At 40.9% G+C, this 13,644-nt stretch overlaps 1 protein-coding gene across 3 annotated transcripts in view; it reads left to right on the forward strand.

The window, feature by feature from the left end:
• PAAF1 (proteasomal ATPase associated factor 1) overlaps positions 1 to 13,644 on the forward strand; it is a 66,957-nt gene that overhangs the window by 6,398 nt on the left and 46,915 nt on the right. For all 3 annotated transcript variants that reach the window (XR_002325128.2, XM_020989589.2, XM_020989588.2), the window contains 3 exons: positions 1,870 to 1,959; positions 7,645 to 7,743; positions 9,420 to 9,570. Coding sequence is in view for 2 of the 3 variants with exons in the window: in XM_020989588.2 (XP_020845247.1) it covers positions 1,870 to 1,959; positions 7,645 to 7,743; positions 9,420 to 9,570 (340 nt within the window). In the remaining variant the exon portion in view is untranslated. The remainder of the gene's footprint in view (positions 1 to 1,869; positions 1,960 to 7,644; positions 7,744 to 9,419; positions 9,571 to 13,644) is intronic.

Raw genomic sequence — 13,644 nt, forward strand, 5'->3', positions numbered from 1 at the left:
AGGCATCTTAAATTCAATTTGTCCAAAAAAGGAATTTGTTATTTTCCTATCCTAAACCTATCTCTCCTCTAGACTTCCCTCCCACCATCCTTCCAGGCATCCAGGTTTATAATTATCTCATCTTTCTTCCCCTTCTTCATTCCCCCATATCCAGTCAGATGACAAGTCTTGCTAATTTTACGTCCACAGCATTCCATTATGTAAAGAAAATGTAATAAATCTTTTGAAGCACAAAAGAGACCCCAAAACACTACTGTAATTTAGGCCTTTATCACTTCTAGATGAGCTCTGAGGACCCTTCCAATGTTAAATCCTGTGACCTTTAATAACATCATTTTGCTTTACAATAATGAAAAGAAGATGGGGATGCTAGGACTTTCATCTACAAGCATTATTGGGTATAGGCTAAGCTTGTAGAGAGTTTTGGAAAACATTCATTGGAAATTTTATAATATAATGAGCCGCAAAATTTCCTTTACCTGTTCAAGTATTTATCTGATGCGTTTTCTCTGATGTCAGGATACACTTGAAGTAACTTAATGAAGTAGGCCAGCAGTGTTAGAATTTCTATTTTTGGTTTTCGCCAAAGTTATTAATTTCTGTCACATTCATAGTTACTTTTAGAGCCCAGCCCCTGGGTTTTATAGTATCGTTCATCTTACTTAGGCCTTTGTAAATAAAGGGAAATGGGGGAGAAGGGGTAAGGATAATGACTTGAGATCTGTGAGGGGCTTTAAGTTTTATAAAGCCTTGAACAGGGAGAGGCATTGAGGGTGAACCTGAAGGGAGAAGGCCAGGGCCAAAGGTGAAAAGAAGCTCAGAGTAGGAGGACAGTTGACGGGGAGGATGAGCCCAGGAAGGGGGTCCGGTGAGAATTAGTACATCTAAGAAAAAGGTTAGGAAAGTCTTGGAGCAGGGGAGAAGAGAAGGAAGTCTTATGGGAGGGTCATTGCTTTTGTCCAGACTAGCCTCCAAGCATGAAAGAGACTCTCTTTTTGCCACCAGCCTTCCCACTTCCCTGCGGATCTATAACTACTGAAACTCTTTCCTTCTTTCAAGGCCCATCTTGGGTGCCACCTTCTCTGGGAAATCTTCCTTTCAGCTGAATAGTAATCCTCAGATTTCTCACACATTTTATTTGGACCTCTCCTTTGCATTTGTGGGATTTAGATCTAGTTTGGACCTCAGAGATATGATGTCATCCAGCCTACTCATTTTGCAGATGAAGACACAAAAATACGAAGAGGTAAAGGGACTTGCTCATGGTAACACTGAAGTCCTAAGTAGCAGAGCCAGGATTTGAACATACACTCTCTGACTGAGGCCACATCCTGGCAGGATCATAGTTATTTATATATATGTGGTTCTCAGCCCCCCATTTCCCCATCTCTCCTCAAGTCACCTCTAGCCATTTGTAAGCTATTTGAATTAACGTCTGTGTTTGATTTAATCTTTCAATCTCCAGTGCCGTGTACATAGTACACCCTGTATAAGTGTTTCTTTTTAAAGTTGATTCTTCCATTTTTTTCCCCATCTATAAATTGGGTGGTATTAAACTTACCCCTGAGGATTAATGAGAATGTGCTTGTTAACACTCATTGTTTGCCAATAGATCAGCTATAGCAGTGTTTGGGAAAGATAATACCATCTTTATCATGCCAAACTGACCTAGCAGCCCTATCCTATAGTGAAAAATGTCATAAACTATGATGTGGGATTGCCAGGTGTGTGATTGTGTGTGTGTATGCGTGTGGAGACCTTAAAGAGGTGAATTTTCCTATAAATAGACATCTAAATATTTTGTTAATGGAACATAAATTATGTTAGAATTGCTTTACTGACAGAACTCTCTTTTCCCTCCCCCTTTAGAAAAGCATTCACATTTCATGTCCAAAGGAGAATGCTTCTTCCAAATTCTTGGCACCGTATACCACCTTTTCCAGAATTCATACAAAGAGTGTAAGTATTTGGCTAAATAAAAGAATATGAAGGTATTGGAAGTTTTCATTTTTACTAGTGAGGTGGTGTAAACGTATTCGTAATTAGTGAAAACTGATTCCTTTGTGTTATAAAATGAAGCTGTTGATGGAAATAGACATACTGGAGAAGAAAGAGTTCTGACTTGAGAGTCAGAGACCTGGGCTCTAGTTCTGATGTTGCTACTTATAAGCTATGTGCCCCTGGGGCTCATGTCACTTCTTAGTGGCTCATTTCTCAAACGAGGGGTTTGGACTAGGAGACTTTCCTTCTTGTAGCTCTGAATTCTATCATCCTAGATGACTTTCTCTGCTGTTCTCTATGTTAGATGCCAAATGGTACTAAGGTCCAGAGCTGCCCCAGGCCAGATTAGTAGCCTTCTTTGGGATAGTAATGGGAAGTAGGTTTGGCTGATGTGACTGAGATAAACAGTTCTAGTCTGGATTTGATTTCAGAGGCATCATCATTGCCTGCTTCTGAGCAGCCCAGTTATAAACTCCAACCAAGGCGTATACTCTGCCATGCCACCCTGATGCGAGGGAGGAGTAGCTTAGTTACTCCTGGAACACTTGGAACAACTGCTGCGACTGCCCATAGACAGCACTGTCATTTCTCGAGGGGCCAGCACCCTTTTCATATTCACCTTGAGCTAGTAATCCCTCACCAAGGAAGAGCTTCTGAATAACTTCTGCATCTGTAAGATCAGGTAACTTGGAATGCCCAGCTCTCTGTTTAGCAAGCTTTTGTTTTTTTCTTCACTCTCGGAGCCTGTTCTTGAATTTAGGGTCCCTCCCTCTATCTCTTGTGGTCAAAATAAATACATTAGCTGATAAAAAAAAGGCTCTGCACATGCCAGCAGCGATCATACCACTCTGATCCAACGTGTTTCTGGCTACTGTTCACAATGGTGTAGTACTGTTCCCTGCTGACCTGAAGCCAGGCCTGATAGTATTTCTTGATAGTGTTCTTATTCTACTTTTTTCTATTTTAACTCATATTTCCAGCCTCAGTTCCTGTTTTGGGTCTTTGTACTAAGGCTGGGCTGTCTTCTTCCTTCACTCTTGGAGAGGGTAGTCCTTGTTTAGTTCTAACTCTTGTTTCCTGGACTCCTGTTGCTAGCTTTTTCCTCCACTGGTGTGTCTGTGCTTAGAGCCATTGTGGGTTTCAAGCTAATGTGTATCATCACAGGTCAGAATATTGCAATCTTCATGCTAACCAGATATATTATAGGCTCAGAGCTCTGTCATCTCATAGTCTGAACTCTCTCAGCTTCAAGTCTGTACTCAAAAATCTGGGTTTCCAATGCCCCTAGGGAATTCCCTGTGAGAGCATTTTGGACTTCCACAAGCTGGGCTTCAGCTGCCTCTGGAATATCACTGATCAGAGTGCTGATAGGCTTCTGGCCTGTGTACGTATACGTATGCTGGTTTCCCCTGTGGGACCAGCTTACCGATGCTGCCTCCTGTCTTTTCTGATGCCCTTCTGTTTATGTAAGAGAGCTAGGCTCCCCTATGACCTTACATGTCTCCATCTTAACCAGAAGGCTTCTTTTCTTAATTGCTTTGAACATGTCATTTATCTATTTGTGCATGTCTCCTGGGATATCTTGTATGGTTTCTGGTTCAATTCTCAATGTTCCTGGTCCTTAAGTTGATTTGGTTACTTCTTAGCATTTTCAAATTGTGTAGGGACTTGGCCAGAGGTGGGGAACCTGCATTGGGGCGGAGGGGGCGGGGAGGTTGTAATACTCTTGCACTAACATCTTGGTTCAGTCTGGAACTTGTATCTCAAATCACTCGCTGCACCTTTTGGTTCCTATGTCTCTTTCCTTACTTGGCATGGAAATCAAGTTGTTTGCTGCTTGTGGGAGTTTCTGGGCCCTTTTCACCTTTTTATTGAGGCAGTTGTTTTATACTGATTAAACATCCCTAAGAAATGGTGATAATCAGAGCCAGTGTTTACTTTTATCCATTTCCCATTTTTCAGACTCAACAGTGTGTTTAAAACATTCAGGTTAGAGTTGTAATTGCACACAATTTTGTCTTATTGCCACCCTTCTGATTTTTTCCTTTGCATTAGTTAGGCACTAATCTAACTCTATACATCTGATTCTGAAATGATTCCCTGGTTGGTAGCCAGTCTCGGTTGTGTAGTCTGCTTTATTTTGTTGTATAACTGTTGAGTGTCTGTGGCCTGATCTGAAGTTGTCTTCTCAACTATAGCTCCCACCCTCCATCCCCTCCACTTCAAGCACTCATATCACTATCCCTGATTTACAGATGAGAAAAGTGAAGCTCAAAGAGATTAAGTGATGTACCCTTGTGACATGGACAATAACGGCCTGAAGAGGCAGTTGAGCTCTGGCTTCTTTCAAGTCTATACTGGCTGTCTTTACACGTTTCTTCTCAACTTGGGCCTCCTCGGCTCTTTTCATTCTGGTGTCTGACTGATTCATTCAACTGAAACTGCTCTCTCCAGAGTTCTCAGTAATCTCTTAATGCCAAATCTGAAAGACTTTTCTCCATCCTCATCCTTCTTGACCAACTTGCTGCATTTGCTGATGACCACTATTTGTTTCCTCTTGGACATTCCCCTTTCAGTGTTTTTGTGACACTACTCTGCTGATTCTCCTATCTTTCTGGTTTTGTTTTTTGCAGTTGGGGTTAAATGACTTGCCCAGGGTCACACAGTTAGTAAGTGTCAAGTGTTTGGTCTGAGGCTGGATTTAAACTCAGATCTTCCTGACTTCAGGGCTGGTGCTCTATCCACTGCACCACCTAACTGCCCGTCTCCTATCTTTGTGACTGTGCTTTCTCTGTCTTCTTTGCTGGCTCATTATGTCCTCCTGACTATGGGCATACCCCAAGGTTCTGTCCTGTGCTCACTTTCTTAATGTCTCTCTCTCTCTCTCTCTCCCCGTAATCTAATCACTTCCCATAGGCTTAACTACCTTCTCTGTGCAGATGAATCACAATTCTATATTTTAGTCCCAGTCTTGCTCCTGAGCTATAGTCCCACATCACCAATTGTCTATTAGACTTTTCAAATTGGATAGCTGAGATGCATCTCAAACTCAGCAAGTCCAAAAATGAACTCATCTTTTTCGTCAAACTCTCCTTTCTTTAGACTTCATTATTTCTATTCATGGCACCACCATCATTCCATTGTCTCAGGCTGTTAATCTCAATTAACCTCACTTCACTCTTCTTCACCCTCCATATTAATCATTTGCCAAATACTGCCTTTTATACCTTCACAGCTTCTACAATCTGGTCCTTCCTTTCTACTCACACACCTATCACCTTTAATTTAGGCCCTCATAACCTCTTGCCTAGAAGGTTTCCCCTTCTTGAGTTTTCCCCCTCTCTGGTCCTTCCTACACACTTCTGCCAGTGTGATTTTCCTTAAAAGCAAATTTGACCACATAGCTCCCCTATTCAATACCAGGGGCTCCTTATTGCCTTTAGGAAAAAATATAAACTTTCACCAACTTTTTGAAGTCATTCAGAACCCAGCATCATCTTATCTTTTTAGCCTCATTAAACATTATTCTCTTGCTCCCTGTGCTACAAATTTGGTAAGCGTTTCTTTAAAAGGTATTGAAATGGGACAGCTAGGTGGTGCAGTGGATAGACTACTGGTCCTGGAGTCAGGACGACTTGAGTTCGAATCCAGCCTCAGACACAAAATGTACTAGCTGTATGACCCTGGGCATGTATGACCAACTGTCTTGCCAAAAGAAAAAAAAAAGGTATTGAAACCATCCTCACAACTGATTGGCTAAGGGGACAAAGACATGGGCTGTTGACATCCTGTTTTTGTTAACAAGCCAATTGTCTGTACTATCCTGCATCTGGTACAGTGGACCACTCATTGGGAAGTCCTTTTACTAAAATTATATTGAGCAATTCTCAAGCATCTTAGAAGATAAAAACACATGAACACTGCAGGCAAGAAGGCTGAAGAAAAAAAATCAGTCAGCAAGAAGGCCCTGAGGTCTTGGGAGCTTCCTGCCAAAATCTCAAAAACTGCTTTTATAATCCTCTTGTCTAAAGGGTAGCCAGCTGGGCTCTAGATCAGTTCATCTAGGGGCAAAATTAACCCCTAATTGCCCCAAGTCTACATAATAACTTCCTTGCTTGTAACAATACTTTCTAATATTAGGGGATAAACAGGTTGGGACAGATTCTAGCCAGCAGGGTAGACCAGAAGTAGGGCCAGCAACAGGGGGTAGGGCCTTTTTTGTTGTCTTGGTGGTTCGCTCTTAGCTGTGTATGAGAAGCTGGGCTATTGTGCTATTAAGTTGACTTTTGTGAACCTGGCAGGACTCCTGCCTTTGGTGTTGGTGGCCAGGGGTTGGGGGAAGTGTATTGTGGGCCCGAATTAAGTCTCTACATTCCTACAACTTGAGCTGGATTGTTACAAACAAGAAAGTTATGGTACAGACTTGGCATTTGTTTTAATTTTGCCCATGGGTAGATTGATTTAGGACCCAGCTGGAGGCCCTTGGGCAAGATGAGTATAAAGTAATTTTTGAGATTTTGGCAGGAAGCTCCTGAGACCCTAGAGAGCCTCTTGGCTTATTGCTTTTTTAACCTTTGTGCTTGAGGTTTAATCCTCTGAACTGTTTTAAAATTGCCTTGAGAATTGCTTCTACCTGAGGGTACTGAAGTATGATTTTAGTAAAAGGACTCTTTGCTTTTTAAACCTTCTGGTTCTGAGGGGTCACTTGTCCCTGATGTAGCATGGCAATCCCTGAAATTCCCTCTTCCATATTATGCATTCCAGCCAAACTGGCCTTTTCTCTGTTCTTCACATGAAACTCCATCTCTCATCGCACTGTCTTTGCACTAGCCGTCCCCCATGCCTGGAATGTCTTCCCTCCTCACCTTGGCCTCATAGAATTCACTTCTCCCTTCAGGATGCAGCTCTGGGACCAGTATCTCCATGAAACCTTCGCTGATTTCCCCTGATCAATAACTAGAGTCTTTCCTCCCAGATTAGCTTGTATTAAACTACTTTGTATTTGTTTGTAGTCATTCTTTTTATATTTATTTTTTATGTATTCGAATGTCTTCACAGTAGGGATTGTTTCATTCATTGTATTTGTAGCCTATCCTGATGTCTGGCACGTAGTATGCACTTAATAAATGCTTGTTGATTGATGAGCTCTTCTTACTACGCCAGTAGAAAGGTTTGGTTTTTTTTTTAAAGAATAATAGCAAGAGATTCAAAGCAATGGTCTAGATATTGGGGTTTGGGGGATTCAGCTGAACAAGAGAGTACAAGTGCAGATGTGATAAGATGTCTTTATGCTGAATTTGTTTAGATGTTCTATCTCTATTATTCAGTTATATGCTCCTTGAAAACAGAAACTGGGTTATTTGCCATCTTTGTTTCTCTAGCACTGAGTTGTACATGCAGGTGGTACCTAATGAATGATTGCTAACTATTTGAGGAGGTGGCAGGATCCTCCCAAGCCCCTAGTAGCTGCCTGTGTATTAGGGGTTAATTAATAAATGGGGAGAGGAGATGACAGTGGATATTTATGTGATTGACTTGATACAGCTTTGGAAGATATTGAAAGACCAAGAAAGACAATGTCCTGTGTCATGTGTGAAGGAACATATTAAAGTTTGTAACCTGAGGTGTTTTGTCTCTGAACAGATAACATGCCTGGACATTTCTAGTGGAGGAGGCCTTGGAGTATCCACCAGCACTGATGGAACCATGAAAATCTGGCAGGCAGCTAATGGAGAGCTCAGAGTAAGTGAATGGAGGGATTTTTGGGTCTTACCAAAGAGTAGTTTGAGAACCAGTTATTTATTGTTGCTGATAGTAGTGGCAGCAGGATGAGGGGTGTGGGGGTGCGGAGGGTGGCTCTGTTCAAAGGATGCTGGTTTAATGATCTTCAGTTGTAATAATAATAATAACAATAATAATGGGATCATAGGCTTAAGAGCTGAAAAGGTCCTTTAAAAGAGGTCATCTGGGCCAACAAACTTAATTTTATGGTTAACGAAACTAAGGCTCAGGGTAAAATGAACTAACCAAAGTCACACAAATAATAGGTACCAGAGCTAGGAATCAATTCCAGCTCTTGTCTCCTGATTCAGTTTTATATGCACTTCACTGTACTTCCTCATAATGATGGGTCATATTTATATAGTACATGAAGGTTTACAAAGCACTATATGTGCTCACAGTATCCCTGTGAAGTAGGTAATGCAGATATTATTATCCCTATTTTATAGATAAGGAACTGAAGGCTCAGAGAAGTTAAGGGATTTGTGCAAGACTTCATGTCCATCCATTGTTTGCTCTGGGATACAAACTCAGATATTCTGTCTTAAACTCACATACTCTGTCTCCCACTCTGACCTTCTTTCCGTGATAACATATTCTCTGAAAGAATTTCAGTGGTCTTCTTTCTCATTTATTAGACTGAAAACCTTCTTAATGGACATGTTATGGTCCATCAGATATAAAGCGAGTTAGGGGCATGCAGGAATAGTACTAGAAAATGAATAAATGAACCGCCTCTTGTCTGTGAACACCTTTTAGCTGTTGGGTTTTGTGACCACTGTGCTGTCCTGGCCATATCACATAGGCTTAAGCCAAGCTTTCCTACCTGACAGTATCTGGTTAAAAGGAATCCCAAGTGCCTGGGGCAGCTAGGTGACACAGTGGATAGAGCTCCAGTCTTGCAGTCAGGAGGACCCAAGTTCAAATCTGGCCTCAGATGCTTGGCACTTACTAGCTGTGTGACCCTGGGCAAATCACTTAACCCCGTTGCCTCATCAAAAAAAAGCAAAAAAAAAAAAAAAAAGGAATCCTAAGTCTCAATAGCTCTTAACACCTAGAATCAGCCCTGGAGGCACTTTAATATCAAGATTCTTACTTAAGTACTTCAGGGGTGCCTAATTCCATCAGTATGAATATTTCTTCCATTAGAGCAGATTGAAGTTCTTTGACTTAGTTGGCAGATTGATCTATGGATCTTAAAAAATGTATTACCTTGTGGCTTACCTGGTGAAGAGTCTCTTCTAACTTAGTGGGCAGGTCCTAAGAGGCACGTAGACTGTTGCTGGGCTTGTCCTTAGAGCCTTTCCTGCTTGGTGGGAAGTGTTAGAACTTGTACTATGCTCACATAACCTTTGTGAATCTGTCCAGGTGTGCAGAGAACTCAGATGGAAGCACATCTGGATAAAAAATTAAAATTGACAACCTCCAATATCAAAGGCCAAGAAAGCAAGCTATCATCCCCCTCCATACTCATGGTTTAGAAAGATGAACCAAAGGTGCCTCAGATATCTAGAATTTAATACTCTCCCTTCTTCAGTGGGTCTGTTATTTTTATTTCCGTATAGATATTGGGGGGGTAAGAAAATACTAAAAGATAGACAAGAGAACTAGCATGGCATTTTCTTTTGTTTTTCCAGAGAGTACTGGAAGGACATGTATTTGATGTGAATTGTTGCAGGTTTTTCCCATCAGGCCTTGTGGTTCTGAGTGGGGGAATGGATGCACAGGTGAAGATTTGGTCAGCAGAGGATGCCAACTGCGTAGTGACCTTCATTGGTCACAAAGGAGGTATGATGAGTGGTTCTTCCAGACGCTTCACTTAGGGCCCCCAGTAACACACCATGATTTAGAAACAATTTTTTTCTATTTTTCCCTGAAACAAATAATCTCTGATGAAGTAACAACAGCCTGTGATTTGCAGTAGGAAATCCTAGGTTTGAATCAGGACTCTGCTGCTCACTACTGATGTGAACATGAATATGTTCTTTTTGCTTCCTGGGCCTTGTTTCCTTGTTTATTGAGGGAGAGAGAAATTTATGATCATTTTATTTGTGTTTTTAGTAATAACATATATATAGGGTCTTTGCAGAGAACTTCCAAGTATATACAAATATCAAATCTCTCTTAGACAGGTGGCAACCTGCATTTCTGCAACACTGAGGCCTCTTAGGTAGTACTGGGAACAGATTGAGCGTTTTGACCTGCTTTCCAGGCTAGTTTTCTTCACCGAGGGTTATACTAAAATATGTATTATTGAATACACATAAATCCATGTGGAGAGATTGTTAATGATTCAAACTGATGTCAAAAATGTACTATAATAAATTTGGGAAATCATTATATGTTTTACATCCAACTAAAACAGGAAGGATTTTCTCAAATGAAAATATTTTATTTGGCACAGTGCTCTAGATAGAAAAGAAATTCTAAACAACTAGTCAGTTTAATATGTGAACATAATGGCAGTAACCAGTGCCCAAATAAGATACTTCATAGGAGACAAACCCAAAAGGAATCTGAGTGATAATAAAGTGAAAGACTAAACTTGTGTTTGAAAAAGCACCATTCGCAGTTTATCAAAGCAATATGCATTTCAGAAAATGTATGGAAATAATATTTTGTAAAACTATACCTAGAAAAATACTTTGGCTAGGTTTGTAGTCAGTCATTCAATTTAAATTTATTAAGTATTTACTACGTATCAGGCATTGTCCTAAGTATTGGGAATACAAAGAAAGGCAAAAGACTGTTCCTACTCTCAAGTTACTCACAGTCGAATGGTATGCAAACAACTATGTGCAAGCAAGGATAAAGTGGAGATACTCAACAGAGAGAAAACACTAGAATTAAGGTGGATCAAGAAAGGCTTTCTATAGAAATTGGCAATTTGGCTGGGACTTGAAGGAAGCCAGAATTCCTGGCATTGAGGACACTGGTGAAAATGCCTGAAGTTGAGAAATGGATTGTCTTGTGAAAAGAATAGCCGTGAGACCAGTGTCACTGGATCACAAAGTAGATTAAGGGAGCTTGAAGTGTGGGAAGACTGAAAAGGTAAGGGGGAGGTAGGTTATGGAGGGATTTGAATGCTAAAACAGAGTGTTTAGGGGTGCAGTGGATAGAGCACTGGCCCTGACAGTCAGGAGGACCTGAGTTCAAATCCGGCCTCAGACCAAACACTTGACAGTACTAGCTGTGTGACCCTGGGCAAGTCACTTAACTCCAATTGCCCAAAAATAAATAAATTAATTAAAATAGACAGAGGGTTTATATTTGTTCCTAGAAGTGATAGGGAGAAAATAGAATTGATTGATTAGGGGGAGGAGGGGATGTGATCAGAACTATGCTCTAGAAAGATATTTTTCAACTTCTATTAACATTACAATGAAGATAATTGTTAGTTTACTCTCTTTGCATGAAGACAGCAAAAGAGTCATGTTTCATCCATGGGTACAGGAATTTTAGCTGATGCCTGTTAATCTCAAATTAGCCTCAGTTCATTAGATTTGTGAATGGTCTGAGTTATTGCTATAGGTTTTTTATGCTGTAAATATTTTCTAGTATGAGTTGCAAGTGCCTAATCTTTCCCAAATGCTTCTAAGTTAGTCCTTCTTTTCTCTAATTCGTTTATTACCTCTGAAACATCTTTGATAACTTGCTCTGGCTTCTAAACAGACAGTTGTAATCTTTTCTGCAAGAAAAAGCATTGTCTTGCAATATCTAGAAGATTCTGAATTCATTGACTAACACCCATTCAAATTTCTTCCTCATCCATGCTGTTAACATAGTCCTGCCTCACCAGGTTGCAGAACAAACTTTAGAAGATGCTTCCAGCTTTTGAGCTAAGGAGGTGTTCAGGTTCCTTGGCCCTATAGTGGAAAAGGACCCAGCGGCTGCACATCCTTGCCAAGGAAGATGTCACCTTGGGGCTGCCTTTTCTGTTGCACTAAACTGTTTCTACCAGTTCTACATCTTATGAGCTGACCTATTAGGCTGGGAGTCATTTTGCCAGGGAGTTTGAAATACATGTCATTGACCCCAACATTCACTTCTTATAAAAGTCCTCCAGACTCCTTGGGAGGATGTAATTAGCAGAGAATATCCTCAGAAAGTCATTTACTTCTATGCTAGAGAAAAAGGTGCTTGGCTATATTTCCTTGTTATTAGTTCATCCTCAGAACTAAGAGTAAAGTCAAACTTGGCATTTTGAATACCAATGCTTGTTAGGACCTTATCGACAATCAAGTCCAACCCCTTCATTTTACAGACCAGAAAACTAAGGTCCAAAGAGGGGAGAATAATTGGCTAAGTGTCTCACAGAGATTCAGGACAGAACCAAGATGAGGATTCAGGCCTCCTGTCTTCTTCTTGTCCTGTACTCATCTCAGTGCACCATACTGCCTAGGCAATAACTACATTTTCCAAGGAGTTAATGTTTATTCTGACTATATGCATGCATATTTTAATTGCCCACAGTACACCTCAGTGGATGATTCATAGCTGTGCATACAGATTACAACCACTCCATGATTTTTATTTGATTGATGCTTGTTCGTGTCTTGGCAAAAACCCACTACAAAGGAGCCACCCAGCCCCCTCGAGGTCTTCCATATGTTCTTTTAATATTCACTGGACCACTAGTCCTGCTTCCAGCCTGTCCTATGGCTGTCCTCCAAAGGAACAAATCTCAGAGAGAGGTGATCTTCCCATCTTGTCTATAGGGACTGCAACTTGTGCCTTCTTAGCAGCCACAGGTCCAAGAAAGATCTCACCACTGTGGTCCTTGGTGCCTGTCTTGGTGCCTGTCAGAAATGAATATGTTTTTATCAGTGGGAATGACCTTAAAGAAGATGTTTTGCAGCTGTGACCTAGGGACTGCTGAGCCTTTCCAGCTAACTCATAGCAGAAACCTCGTATTTATTTTGTCTTCTCCATTAGGATGTGAGCTTCTGAAGAGCAGGGATTCTCTTGCTTTTCTGTTTGTATCCCCAGCATGCTTAGCCCAGTGATTTGCACACAGTAAGCACTTAATAACTGCTTTTTCATTCACTGATGCATCCCTCAGGAGGGCAGTCCATCTGTCATTCCTTACTCTCACTACGTGACCAACCTCTCTCCTTTTGCACTTCTGTGTGATTGCTGATGTCTTCTAATAACTGACATAAATGTATTCCTTGAGAGTTTACAAAGTGCTTCACATACACCCTCTCATTTTAATCTCACAACCATCCTTCGAGGTGAGTACTACAGGTGTTGTTATCCCCAATTTTAAAGACAAGGAAGTTGAGGCTCAGCAAGGTTATGACTTCAGGTCTTCCTGATTCCAAGTTCAGCACTATCCCCTCCATTAGTGCTGGGGCCCAAGTCAACATTGTAGTAGACTGCTTACACTCATGGCTTTCTGTTGCTTTTTTGGTATATGTGCAGTGTAGCACTGTACCAACTGAGACCTGGTAAAGACAATGTCCCTTTTGCTCATTACCTAAGGCTTTGTTTGAAGAAATAACTTAGGAGGCTATTAGCCTTTCTCAGGCACATTACAGGTACGATAAAGGTTGCCATGCATTTGCTTCTCTCCTCAGAGGTGTTGTCACCCACTTAGTGTGTTAACTTTCTTTGTCAGGAGATACTTTATATTTGATCAGTCTCTGAGTTGGAAGTGCTCTTTGTCTATAGGGCCCACTTAATAATACGCTACCTTGCATTTTTGTCTTTATTGTTGTTTAATTTTTTTATGCATTTTTGTCTTGTTTGAAGGAAGGGAGATGCATCTTCTTTGAATCACTCTTGGTACCTTACATATTTAATGATGATGATGATGACACTTGATAATATATAAAATTAATTTGCAGAAGACTTCACAGG

This window comes from Phascolarctos cinereus, unplaced genomic scaffold (assembly GCF_003287225.1).
Source record: "Phascolarctos cinereus isolate Bilbo 61053 unplaced genomic scaffold, phaCin_HiC Scaffold_726;HRSCAF=1367, whole genome shotgun sequence".
In the NCBI taxonomy this organism is placed as follows: Eukaryota; Metazoa; Chordata; class Mammalia; order Diprotodontia; family Phascolarctidae; genus Phascolarctos; species Phascolarctos cinereus.